Source organism: Cinclus cinclus, chromosome 13 (genome assembly GCF_963662255.1).
Source record: "Cinclus cinclus chromosome 13, bCinCin1.1, whole genome shotgun sequence".
NCBI classification, from domain to species: domain Eukaryota; kingdom Metazoa; phylum Chordata; class Aves; order Passeriformes; family Cinclidae; genus Cinclus; species Cinclus cinclus.
In genome coordinates this window covers 21816230-21829472 of record NC_085058.1, presented here as the reverse complement: position 1 = coordinate 21829472, position 13243 = coordinate 21816230, and the positions used below count along the sequence as shown (strand labels likewise).

The 13243-nt window shown below is 38.7% G+C and overlaps 1 protein-coding gene across 2 annotated transcripts in view; it reads right to left on the bottom strand.

Moving 5' to 3' along the window:
* Nucleotides 1-13243, bottom strand: part of IQGAP1 (IQ motif containing GTPase activating protein 1) — a 47851-nt gene that overhangs the window by 29257 nt on the left and 5351 nt on the right. Inside the window, exons 3-12 of one of the 2 annotated variants that reach the window (XM_062501809.1) lie at nucleotides 9310-9466; nucleotides 8858-8935; nucleotides 7134-7210; nucleotides 5694-5761; nucleotides 4583-4696; nucleotides 4010-4196; nucleotides 3287-3363; nucleotides 2686-2849; nucleotides 1564-1648; nucleotides 353-516 (exon numbers count right to left, since the gene is read on the bottom strand). In XM_062501809.1, the coding sequence (XP_062357793.1) occupies nucleotides 353-516; nucleotides 1564-1648; nucleotides 2686-2849; nucleotides 3287-3363; nucleotides 4010-4196; nucleotides 4583-4696; nucleotides 5694-5761; nucleotides 7134-7210; nucleotides 8858-8935; nucleotides 9310-9466 (1171 nt within the window). Of the gene's footprint in view, nucleotides 1-352; nucleotides 517-1563; nucleotides 1649-2685; nucleotides 2850-3286; nucleotides 3378-4009; nucleotides 4197-4582; nucleotides 4697-5693; nucleotides 5762-7133; nucleotides 7211-8857; nucleotides 8936-9309; nucleotides 9467-13243 lie in introns of both variants that reach the window. The other variant, XM_062501808.1, reaches the window with a different exon arrangement.

Sequence of the window (13243 nt, the reverse complement as noted above, 5' to 3'; positions counted from 1 at the left end):
GGGACAACAAATTAATTCTATTTGCTCTATACAAACTATTGCTGCATATAGAAAACAATGGAGTAGCTGTCAGAACAGACATGTAACAAGGCAAAGGGACATCCTTTAAGACAACAAAGTAGAAAGGTAAGTATCATAAACAAAGCCAGAGCACCAAGTAAGAGTGAGGTACAGTCTTACAAGGCCAAGCAGACCAAGATTTAAGGAATTAAACCACATCAGAACAGATTGAACACCAAAGCAGTTCTGTGAAGACTCAGGACAGGTTTGTACCAGAGATCAGAGTTAAGAAAACAGACAAGATAGACCCAGTGACCCATGCCAACTTCTGGAAACAACCCTGAGGTGTTACCTCAGGGCTCTGTTGCTGTAAGGTGGCCAGCTCCCTTTGGTAAAGATCTGCAGCAAATGCATAAACCTCGGGTAACTGGGCCTCTGGATTCATCATTTCTGCCACAGTTTTCTCGGCATCACCCATTTGAATTGCTGAATTAATTCTGGCTACTGCTGCCAGTCCTAGAAATTCAAAGAGCATATAGAATAAAGAAGGCAGACACTTTAGACTCCCATAATAACAGCACTTTTATTTTACTCATATACTTAACTGGAGAAAGAATAATACCCGAACTGCAGGGAAACAACCAAACTCTCAGATCCATACATCCCCAGATAGTTAGTCTTCCATTACTGAAGACAATTAAAACACATAATGCTCATATTTAATACTAGTTCACTTTTTTGTCTGGTTATCATGGGACTGTTTTAACATTTCAGTATTCTGAAATGTAAGAAGCCTCACTGCAAATTTTTGGATGGGTGAAACATACCAATTTTCTCTTCCTTTCTACCTCTATCCTGCTCAAAGCAGTAATACAGGCACTCTGTAGTGGGTACATGCTGGCTAACTTAAAACACCACAAGTAGGTAAACAAATGTGGACTTCCATGCCTAAAAGGTAAGGTACTTCGAAGGTAGCTGCCTACTTAATTCAGCATTCGCTATTCTCCTCTTCTATTTTAAATCCTCTCTCCTCAAATCTCTGGTAGTCTCCATTTTACCTATCATGAAGTGAATTGCTCCTGCACAGTAAGAGATCTCTGCTTGGTCTCAGAAGCATCTATCAAAAAACATTCAGCAAATTATCTGCATTTTATTTGCTAGCTGATATACAGAAACAGTAAAGGTTCTGTAGCTCAGTGTGAATGATCAGCAGATAGACCTATCTTTTCACATCTCTTGGAGCAATCCAGATCTTCTTCACAGATCCACAGCACAAAAATTCATAGAAGTATTCCATAAAAAGAGGTTATTTAAGGTGGATGCAAAAATTTTATGTTTCTTAATTCAAATGATATGCTGTTATCTCCAGCCACATTGTAAGAGCTGTATAAAACACACTGCAAATAATTGGGGCAACCAACTCTCTTTAATGTTCTTAGCAGCTGTAAAGTACTTAAAAAACATTCATAATGACCACTCATAATAGACCCAAATACTGTACTGCCTCATTTTCTTGATCACATCCATGGTGACTTTGCTGCAATAATTTCTGCTGATCCTTACTTTGCTGGTACTGTTGTGCTGTCCTGTTAGCAGCATCCACTCCCAGCTGCAACTCTTCCTTCTGCAGAGGACCTGCAAGGCCAGCCTAAAGAAAAAACAGAAACTGTATGGGTGAAACAATGCCAAGCTAATTTCAACTGCCTCAATTAAAATACTCCACTTGAACTTAAAACAAAAAGAATGCCATACATAAGGAAATCAAAAATCACTCACCAGATTCCTAGTTCAGGTGCTGAAAGATCATATGTGTATAACCTGATCTTGTTTATATCAGAACTGCAGTCCCATGAACATAGCAATTAAAGGCAAGACTGCTTCCAAAATGATAAGACGTTTAAGACAAATGGCACAATTTTGTGGGAAAAAGACTCCCTGTACACAAACTGCATGCTGGAGTGAGATTAGCAACTGTGCAGTTTGGCATGAAACAATCCATTACATAATGTTGCATTTTACCTCTAAGCAACTATAGCATTAGCAGAACATCAAAATGGACAACATCCAGCTTTGGCTTATGCATACACGCTTCTTGGACTGCATGATACAAATGTAGACAATTACAAACAGAAAATGACACTGAATAACTGGGGAGGCAAGAGGGCTTTAATAATTTGGTTAGCATCACAGAATCACTAAAGCTGAAAAAGACACTTAGGATCATTGAGTCCAACCATACACGTAATACTGCCAAGTCCACCACTAAACCATGTCCCTAAGCATCATGCCTGCAAGTGGTGTATGATGGTACTCTCCACAGTGAAAACAGTTCATGATTATCTGATAATCAAACTCATTTATTCACATTATTTGGGCACTGAAAATATTAAAATGAGGAAGGACACACCTTAATTTTAATAGTCCTACACACATCCAAGTTGGCAGTTCAAGGTTTGGTCAATTATATGTACTCCTACATACAAACATTATACTGGCCTTTCACATGCAGAAACAGAACCTAAATAGGCCTACTGAATGCTTCTGTATCTTAACACTAACTTTTTCTAGCCAACACTAAACTGTAATACAGGTATATACCAACTGATTAGTACACATTTGTATGGTGAAAGGTGGGAGCAGAGGAAAAAACCTCACACATCAGGGTAATCTCCACTTTTTCCATACCTCTTGCTTCTGTTGCCTATCACTCAAAAACTGCTTGAAATACCAGTCACAATTTTCTCGTAGCAATCCCCGGAGTCCCAGGGCTGGTGCTGCCAAAGCTTCATACAGTGCTAATACATCTCCTCGTTCCAAAGCCAGGTCAATCTTTGATATGGCTGTGTGTGCTGGCAACAGTAAAACAGACTCTTGAGAAAGTCCCATGGTTTACACAACCTACTGCTCAGAAAGACATACTCTTAGACCTAACAGACAGCAAGTCAGGTATGTAAAACAAAAGGAACCCTTCCAAAGTCAATTATGAAGTCAATTATTAATTATCAGCCTGAAAAACCAAAAGGAAGGTTAACAGAAGCTGTAATGAATTAAGCTTACAATTATGTATTAATAATGACTAAAAAATCAAAACAAGACCAAAAACAATCAACAACAACACAACAAACAACCAAACAATTGAAGAAAACTGAAACACCCCACCACTAAAACAATCCATAAACACAGGGGAGCTGCCTTTAAATTTTGTCAGCATTACAGAAAAAGAGGAGCATAGGTATCATTTGATGTACTCTTTTATTTAACACTATTACTACAACATGATACTTACTGTTCACTTTATTGATGTTTCCCTGAATCTCAGCTTGAGTTAGAAGTTCTTCATACACATCTCTCTCTCTATCTGAACTTTCTGAGGCAATCTGAAGATAAAATAAAAACTAATCAGGGTTTCTACAGCTTCCTTCTCCCTTACAGACCTTCTAACTGAAAAGGTCAGGGTAACTGGTTACCCATACACAGCTGTGATAGGCCATACATACACTACCTCTACACGTGCAAAAAGAAGCCCTAGACCTAAATACATTCAGAGTAACTATAGTCAAATTCTGATATAGACAGCTTAGAAACTTCTTATTTCAATGTAATGGGTTCTACTGAATACACAGTAGAGCTACGGAACATAGAAACATAGCTGGGCTTCTGTTATATAGTGTTCTAAAGCAACATGGACCACTCCCAGCACCAGTCAGTTTTGCTCATCATTTCATTGTTAGGAAAACATAGTTAGAATATCTAGGATGTATTCCCAACATAAAAACACTGACAGGAATTCTGTATCTCTGTGGGCCATATTTCAGACAGCTAAATGAATTAACGTAGCTAATTATTGCCTGTTTTCTGCAAGATAGGTTACTGGGGAACATAATAAAATGCCACGAGGAGTAAATCCACCTAAGATTACACATATAGGACCTTAACACACATTCTGCAAATTCCCCACAGTTTACACTGCAATACAAAATAGCAATGCATGCAAATGGTTTGAAAGAACTGAGCTACCCTATTTTTAGCATTCTCCATCTTGTCTTGCTTTGCTCTGTAGAGTGTGGCTTGGTAAGTAGATTCCAGCTGATCATCCAGATTTATTAGCATGGCATTAGGGTTCTTCATTGCTGTAAGAGTGTCAGCTGGAACCCGACGGTCAATAGCTTCATTAATAGCAATGACAGCAGCATGCACTGAAAAACAAGCCACAGTCTGCCAGTTAGTCCCAAACAAAACAGCACTGTTAAAATCAAGAATCCCTTATTTGAAAAGAGAAAAAAAATCATCTGAAAATTAACTGGAAAGCAAAAGAATTAACAAAGTATATCTCGTTTCATCATGGCTTTGTGCTGTAGAAAAAAATAGCAGCCTACTTTCTAGTTACAATATTTTAAGTAGTCAAATCATCATGCTCCAGAAAAAAGAAAAATACACAAGGGAAAGAATAAGAGCATCTTCCCAGTCTTCTTAAAGGCTTATCAGAAAGACTGTTGTGCTAGGCTTAAAACCTGCAGGATTAAAACCAACACTTAACTGATCTGCTGATTTGAATAGCAAACAAAATGCCATTTTTCCTTACGTGCAGCTTCATCCACAGAAAGTTCATTTGCAAGAATTCCTCCAATCTTGCTGAAGGCAGGCATCTGAATACCGTACTTCTCCAGTTCAATCCTCATATTACTGATTTCCTCCTCTGAAACATATGTTACAATAGTATTAACATGGGTTTTTAAATGCATTAGCACTGCTGTACTAACTGCTGCTTTAAAAAAAAAAAAAGGACAGCTACAATAGGCAACAATTATTATTTAAATACTTTGAATATAACTCCATAAGTGAAACAAAAGAAATGAAAATGCTAAGACATTCTGCACACTTTCCTAAAATCTACATTTCTCCCAGAAACTCGAATGGGAGTATTCCGTGGTTTTTCTTACTAGAAAACAATGCAAGAACTCTCATGAGGAGCTGGAAACAGACCCCATTCTGAGGTACCTTGACTGTGGTTGCCAACAGGTCAGGAAAATGCAAAGGCAGTAGTTTACAATTTTTTTCCCCACAGACTACACCAAGAGAAGCAAATGGAGTGCATCAACATATGCAGTTACTCAATACCACACAATTCTTAAAGAGAGTTAATGGTTTAGAATTTTTTAAGTATAATGAACAACCAATTTGCAGGGAAACAAAGTTTATACACCTTTTAAACCAGATGCATGCCCTTGGGCAAAAGCTTCATTAATGCAAAACATTAAATTTGACACTTTTGCAAAATTAAGGACGTGAAACTTGGAGGAGGTGTGTGGACACACAACTTTGTGCTGGCTCCTCCTGCAGCAGATCAGCTGTCAAATACTCCTTCAGCTGATGGCACCTCTAAACTGTCACAGGAGGTTAGAACCATGTACTAAGTTCCAAATTGAAAACTCTCCCAAGGAGATGAATGCAAGGCTTAAGCAGCTTATAACAGTGACAAAAGAGTTAAGGCATTGTTATTTATGAAAGTAAATTATTAGAGAACTGATGACTGTCTAGCTGCCAGCTTCTGAGCCAGTCATTAATTTATAATCTTATTTACATTTAGGATATTGACAGTAAAAATCCTTTAACTGACCTAAACAAGTGTTGAACAACTGATCTAGAAGGGTATGAAATAAAGGCAGCATACATGAGTGTTGGGGTTTTTTTACCTGTGAAGTCTACCTTGCCATATAAATCCTGAATCTGGGGGGCAAGACCCAGTTTAAAAAGGTACAGGCTAGAAGAGAAAATAAGCAATTAATTAGAACTAGTCATTCTTCCTTGTGGTTCTGACAATAATACAGTTTTAGGAGATACAGATTCAAAGACAGGTAAGCCAATATAACAGCTGATAACCACCAAGAGAGTGATCTGACTCTTCTCTTCCCCGCTAGGTGAACATAACTGGCCCATCACTATGAATTCTTCATGGAATTACAGAATGGTTGAGGCTAGAAGGGCACTCTCAAGTCTGTCTTGTTCAAGCTCCCTTTACCAGTCAGGTCACATAGGATTAAGTTCCCAAGGATTGTGTCCAGATTGCTTTGAAGGATCAAAACAGTGGAGACCCCACGTTTCAGAGCAACCTGTGCCACTCATTGGTCACTCTCACAGGTAAATGTGACATTTCCTGATGTTAAGAGGGACCCTCCTGTCGTTCAGATTATGCCACTTGCCTCTTGTCACGTCATGGGACGTCCTCGAGAAGAGCCTGGCTTCACATCATTTGCATCCTCCCTTCAGACAGCTGCACATATTGTTGAGATTCCCAGAGCACTGTATGTTATATAGCCTGAATATACCCAACTATCTCAAACTATCCTGATAGCAGAGATCCTCTAGTCCATTAATCATCTTACTGACCCTTCTTTCAACTTTCTCTAGTATGTTTGCGTCTCTCTAATGCTATAGAGCCCAGACCTGAACCCAGGACTGCAGGTGTGGCATCTCCAATAGTGAAGTACTCATTAGGCTGATCTGGCTTACTAAAATGGGGTTAACATATTCACCTGCAGCCTGATGAGACAAAGGAACTGCAACAAAGGAGGGATGAACCCATACACCTGTGTTCAGATGGGTCTGGGAAAAGAAAAGCAACTCCTACTATTTGTCTGTCATGCTAGCTCAACACAGATCACAGAATCACAGAAAGGCTTGGGTTGGAAGGGACCTTAAAGTTCATCTAGTTTCAACTCACCCCACTGCTACGAGCAGGGACACCTTTCACTGTCCCGGGCTGCTCCAAGCCCCGTCTAACGTGGCCTTGAACACTCGCAGGGACAAGACAGCAAAAGCTCCTCTGGGCAATCTGTGCCAGTGCCATACTATCTTTTGGTTAAAGAATGTCTAGCTCTACCTCAGACAGCAGAGAGGGTGGGAATTGGAATGAAAACGTAGTCAAGTATCTCAACATACTTGACTGTTTTTTTCCTTCAGAATCTGATTTGGCCACTGTCCAAGGCAAAATACCGGCTTCATGGATCTTTGCTGACCTGATGAGATTGTCCTGCTAGAAAATTCGCCCTCATCCAGCCTTCAGGTCAGCTGTCACCTTCCAGCTTTGCAGAAAGATTTCAGAAGCAATCAGATTTCTATCTAGTATTCCTTACCTGAGTGCATGAATACAATAGATACAGCGTGGCATGTTCTTGCGATCATAGATATCTGTTGTTTCTGGGTAGAATATCTAAAGATAAAACAAAGTTAGCAGTCTGAAATATATTCACTCTATACAGCCAAATAACATCAGCTCAATTCTTCCACACTACACAAGAGAAACAGCTCATGGAACAAAACTGTTCAAGCTTCTCTGCCCTGGACCAAAGTTTCTCCTACTTGACGTATCAATGCTTCCTTTTGTTTCTAATACCCAAATCAGAGCTCCCCTTTTCTTGTCAAGTTCTACATATGTGAATGGGTATATACCCATTAATTGGTATATACACCCAGAATGGGTGTATACCAAGATACTGGGTCATGAGATACTAGCAAGGAAAGCCAAAGGATAAAAAAAAAAAAAAAAGAAGAGAGAAAAAAGGATTTTGTTTGGATTAAATGTGGTTGAGAAACAAGACGAGAGAGCTTCAGATGGAAACGGAGACCAGCACTGAGGTGCTCTGCATACTGTATTTTCAGTTAGCTGGACCCAAAAGCTTTCGGTCTCGAACACAAAGCTCTTCAAAGTTTAACAAAAGGGGTTGATATTGAAGTTTCAACTATTTCAGATAACTTATTACAACATAAAAAGTATGTTATTTTCCAGTTATTTGAAGGTTCCTTGCTGTTGCCTATGAGCACAAAATAGCATTGCTCTTTCTGTAAAGGAAAGAGCAACTGAATGACCCTCAATTCCACAGCATCAGTTCCCTGGTTTTTCTGCTTGGGAAAATACTTAAAGCACCCTTATCTCTTGCAAATGTACTGAATCCCAGCCCAGTTTCTTCAACATCTTCTCACCCATTTACTTCCACCCAAAGCCAACTTGCATCTGAAAATCTTACCTCATACCTGGCATATAACACCTCTCTGTCCAAGTCCCTCCTCATTTCTTTTTGCCTAACCACCCTAACAGCATATTTCAGTATTTCCTAATCCCAAATGTGTTTTTGTAAGATCATCATAGATCCCAAGAAAGCTCAACTAGTAAATCACAATAAGTTATTTTAAAATGTTTGCCTAAGCTGAAGTGTTCAATTTGCAAGCACATATGCAAAGAAAACATGTATCAGATTAAACTACACAATGCCAGTTTTGGTGAGACTATGCATAACATGGTTCCAAAAACCCTATCAGCCCAATGCTACCACAGTTCCATATATTTTCAGGCAACTGTGTTCATTAGCTCTGAGAAATTTATCTGGCTATTTCTCTAGTCATGACAATCATTTATATTTGATTAAGCTATACCAGAAACATTTCAACTCAACGTGAAAATTTCATGGGAAAAACTGAAGAAACAGAGAACATAGTGTTTTCTGTTGTGCTGCTACATTTAGCACTGATTCCTAAAAAAACTTCCACAATCAAATTGTAGTCTGCATACCGCTCAAAAGAATGCATGGCAAGAATGATGCAATGCAGATATCATGCAAGGTAAGTAATATCAGGAGTATGGTACACATAAATTATTTTGCTCCTAGTCATTCTCACATATGTAGGAGAATGAACTCTTTCACCAAGTTTTAGGAGAGAGTTTCTATAGGGACACAAATCTAGAAATTTAAGCATTAACTAGAGTAAGAATGCTGATATTTTTATAACAGCAAATGCTTCCACAGAATGCACAGCTTTTCTGAAATTATTTATTTATTTGGATGCAAGAGACAGAAGTTACCTTGGGAAGACCTATCTCAGACATGGCATTCAGCCACTGGATTACATTATCTGTGTGTCGGAAGTGGAGACCAGTTGCCTGAAATGAAAATCAGCAGAAACAAGAGGAAGGGCAGTAAAAAAACAAAATACCACAGCTGTCAAGAACAGAAGTGAGTTTCATTAATGTAGATAATGAAAACAGCACTTTTGCAGGAAAGAAGCCTGAAGTCTTCCATATACACTTACATTGACTGTTTATGACAAATTATTTCACCTAAATGCAAGCTTAGATATAAAGCTAACAGTACATCCACACCCTCATTTAACCATTGTTCTAGAGTGAAAGCAGAGTTTCTCAGGTAAGACTAATACAAATTAACTTTCTGCTTATTTTCTCACAGTACTTCCATGTGTACATATTCCCATTTTAGATGGCTACCTAAAGAAGTAACCATGGTAAACAGCACTCACCTTATACCTAGTCTGTTCCCTGTCATAGATTTTCTTCACAGAAACCACCTTAGGGGAGAAAAAGTTTCCAAGTTTTGCCAGGTAGACTCCATTTCTCAATCCTTCTTCCAGCTCTGTTGTGGCAGGCAGCTCCTCATTCAAACAGGCCTCCATCCATCTGGAAGTGTAAGAACAACAAAGCTGATCACATGAGTACATTTCCAATTTGTGAACACAACCCCATGCCAAACAAGTCTCATGCTGCTGTTGCTGTCATACTCAAGAACACTATTCCTTAGCACTAGGGGTTGAAAACAGATGTAACACTAACACAGAGTGTGCATCATTAAAATGCTAAAGTCAGCAACACTTCAGACAGAATATTAAGGAGAAGTACAAAATTCATCAGCCAGTTTCAAAAGTAATTAAGACACCATCTCCATATTTCTCCTTCAGCCCACAACTTAGTTTGTACTGGTCTACACATAGCGGCCACCCCATCCTTTTAACTAACTTAAATATTCCCCTTGTACAGGTTTATCTCACAAACATTTCTTTACTCTCATTAAGTATTTGCTAGTTATTTCATGACTTTGTGCCACTTACTCAAGGTCTTTTAAAAGATCTCATAGAGAGGCCCTACAATGTACACAGAATCACAGAATGGCTTGAGTCAGAAAGGATCTTGAAGCCTATCTCATTCCAACCCTCTGCCATGAGCAGGGACACACCTTTCACTAGACCAAGTTGCTCAGAACTCCATCCAAGACTGGTCCTGAACACTTACAGGGATAGGGCAAGCCGCTCCAGGTGCCTCAATAACTACATTGTTAAGAATTTTTCCCTAATATCTAATGTAAACCTACCCTCTTTCAGTTTGGTGATGATGTTCTCAAGTCCATCTTCCTAAATATCTTGTCCCACCCTACTATACATTTCAAGAACAGGGGAAAAAACATGGAACAGGTATTCCTCTCCTCATAACTCATTTTCCCTTATATTGTTGCATTCCACCTTACTTAATGGCATCACGGATCTCATGACAAAAATAAACACTACAGCAAAACATTTTGAAAAATCACAGTTCTCAAAACAGAAGTGGCACTTGGATATTTCTTCTGTACAAGCTACTGGAGGCTGTAAACTGTAAGATCAGCTACAGTTTCTCCTAAAAATAACATTTAGCCCTTCTTCTAGTGCAATTCCCCAGAGATGTAACAAGGAAAAGATGCATGGCCGCTGCAGCACCACCAGCAGAGGAAAAAGCAGTGAGAGCAAAAGGGCAGCACCTTTTTTTTTTTTCCCTCAACAGAGTATGCATAAACCATCCAAAAGAATGTACAAAACTATGGCTTAAAACCTTTTTCACTGCTCATTACTGCCAACACCGCAGGTATGGCATTTTTTGGACTAACCATACCATTCATTTTACTGAAAGATAAGGATTCCCATACTCCAGCAGATCATTCATATGCAGAGGCAATCTCAAATATTTTTAGTGCAGTTGCAAGCGCAGACTTGGTAGGCATTCTCACAAATCATTAAGAAGAGAAAACCTGAAACACAGCCTAAGCTCTTCATACAGTTCACCTGAACAAGAGCATTAGACAGCCATGGAAAACACCCCAACAAAAACTTTGCTTCAAAATAACTTATTCTCCCAATTCTAAACAAATCAAGGAAATCACCTTCAGAAGATGAAAGATCTCTCAGAGAGTTAAAAACAGCAAAGTAAAATAAATTTATCCCATCAGGGGTGTTCTTCTCTAGAAAAGTAGGCAGATATTTAAATGCCTTTCAGTAAGGTTTGTACAGATCGAGAGCTAGGAAAACAAGTACTACCCACAGCTAAAAGGTCTCAGAATATTCTCATTATCCACACAGGCATTTTCAGTTCAAAGACACAAAAGAGCAAGAAATTAATGAGTAACATAGGCCAGATTTTTCCCAGTGATTGATGTACTCTTCCTGGCAACATGCAGCTGAATACTGATACTCTAACATTAAACTCTTTCCCTCTACCACTCCCCCCCACCTCCTTAAAAGTAAATATGAGGTACCTCTTTGCTCCCTTGCAAACACTGCCATCAGCCTGTAAAAATTCCCTCAGCTGCTCTTGCTGATGAGGATACTAGTGCATTTGCCATATTTGCCAAAAAGATTTGTCATTTGCCCTGAAGAGCTTTCAAGATGACTACCAAGCCCACAGTCAAGAGGAATGTAACTACCAAATACACAGAAATCTTTTGCAAGCTAATTGCCTTGATCACTTAGCATTAGAAACTAAATAAGCCTGAATGCTTGGAAGCTACAACGTCTCTGAAATTATCACACCTTAAGACCAACTTGACTTCTTGTAAATAAGAGTTATTAAGAAGCACTCCACAGTACTCAATAGCCAAGAACTGTTAGTGACACCTATTTGCTTTGGTTATTTTGGGCTGCTCTCTTCTTACATTACACACTATTCCTTCAGAAAGCACCATCCAAAAAGAAAAATCCTGGTCTCTGAACAAACAGTTGTTTCTTTCCTCCTGGCCTGCCTTTAATTACTATTTCCAGTGAGTCATAAAAGAAGTATCCAAAGTGAGGCAAAGATGGTGGTACTCCACCGTTGACTGTTCTTTCCGTACCTCTCTCCACCCACTTCTCAGAAAAAATACAGTTCTGAATGTGCATTCCAAGCCACTTCCAGTCCAGACAGCCACTCCCTGCCAAGTGCATGAGGTCATATGAAACAGTACAGGATCTGTAGAGAAATATCTCAAGTCCAAACAGGAGCTGATAAAAGCCCAAATAAAGTGGTAAGAGCTAAGTATAAGTTACTTCAATTTACAACTAATGATAATAAAATATTATCTATGAATACTCCTGGATTGCAACCTAACACAGCACTTGCATTGTATCTGAGAAGCAGAAAACAAACAAAAAAACCCATCACAAAACAACACATACAAAAAAACAATCCAAACAACCAACCCAAAAACAGTACGTAACCCAATCTGCAAGTGGAAGCACTGATGAAGGATACTACAGTAAAACACCCTGACTTCCAGATAAGGACCACAAAAATCAGGTATCAGGCTACTTCTATTCAAGATAAATATACCCTTACCCTTCCGTGAGCATGAACTGGCAACAGAACAGAGTATATTCTTACAGTTTTATCTGCACTGCCACAGATTTTCTATTAGACTACTGTGATTTGGAGACAGAAAAAAAAAGGCAAAGCAGTCCAAACAAACAAATGAAAAAGAGGGCAAGAAAAATAAAACTTTAACTATTAAACAACACTTATTAATAAAGCCATTTTTCTTCAAGAATGAGGCATCTGGTCCACAGACAATAGAGGAATCCCTTTATTCACAATCTTCATTTTAACCACAAATTTCATTTCAGTCTTTCACAATCTTGAGCAACTTAGTTACACTCTGCTTCCCTTCCTCCAACTAGCAATAATTAATTCCTGTTTCACAAGAGCGCTGCACATTATTAACTGAAATAAAAAACTACTAAATAACAACAGAAAAACAGTGACAACAAAAAAAACCCAACCAAACATGCTGGAATACCATTAAATAAGTACAAATTATTCCTCTAATAATGCTTCTGATGTCCAGTCATTAGCAGACAGGTCCTGCAAAGAGCTCTAAGTTGCCATAAATTGAGTACAGAAGTACTTGAAGTTACTGCACATGGGCCGTCACATCAGACAGTTCAGAAATTCAAACTTTTCTAAATTTTTGTTTCAGTACAAAATTAGGTGCTAGCCAATTTTCATCTTACTTTCTTCTAACATTTAAAAAAGCCCTAAAAAAACCTTGCTTCTAGATTCTACATCTGTTGCTTGGTTAAAGGGATAGCAAGCCTCTGAAAATGCTGATGCAATGCAAATCAGCATGTTGTTAATCACATGATTTTAGGTGCCTTAATGTTGCAGAAAAAAAAATCATAC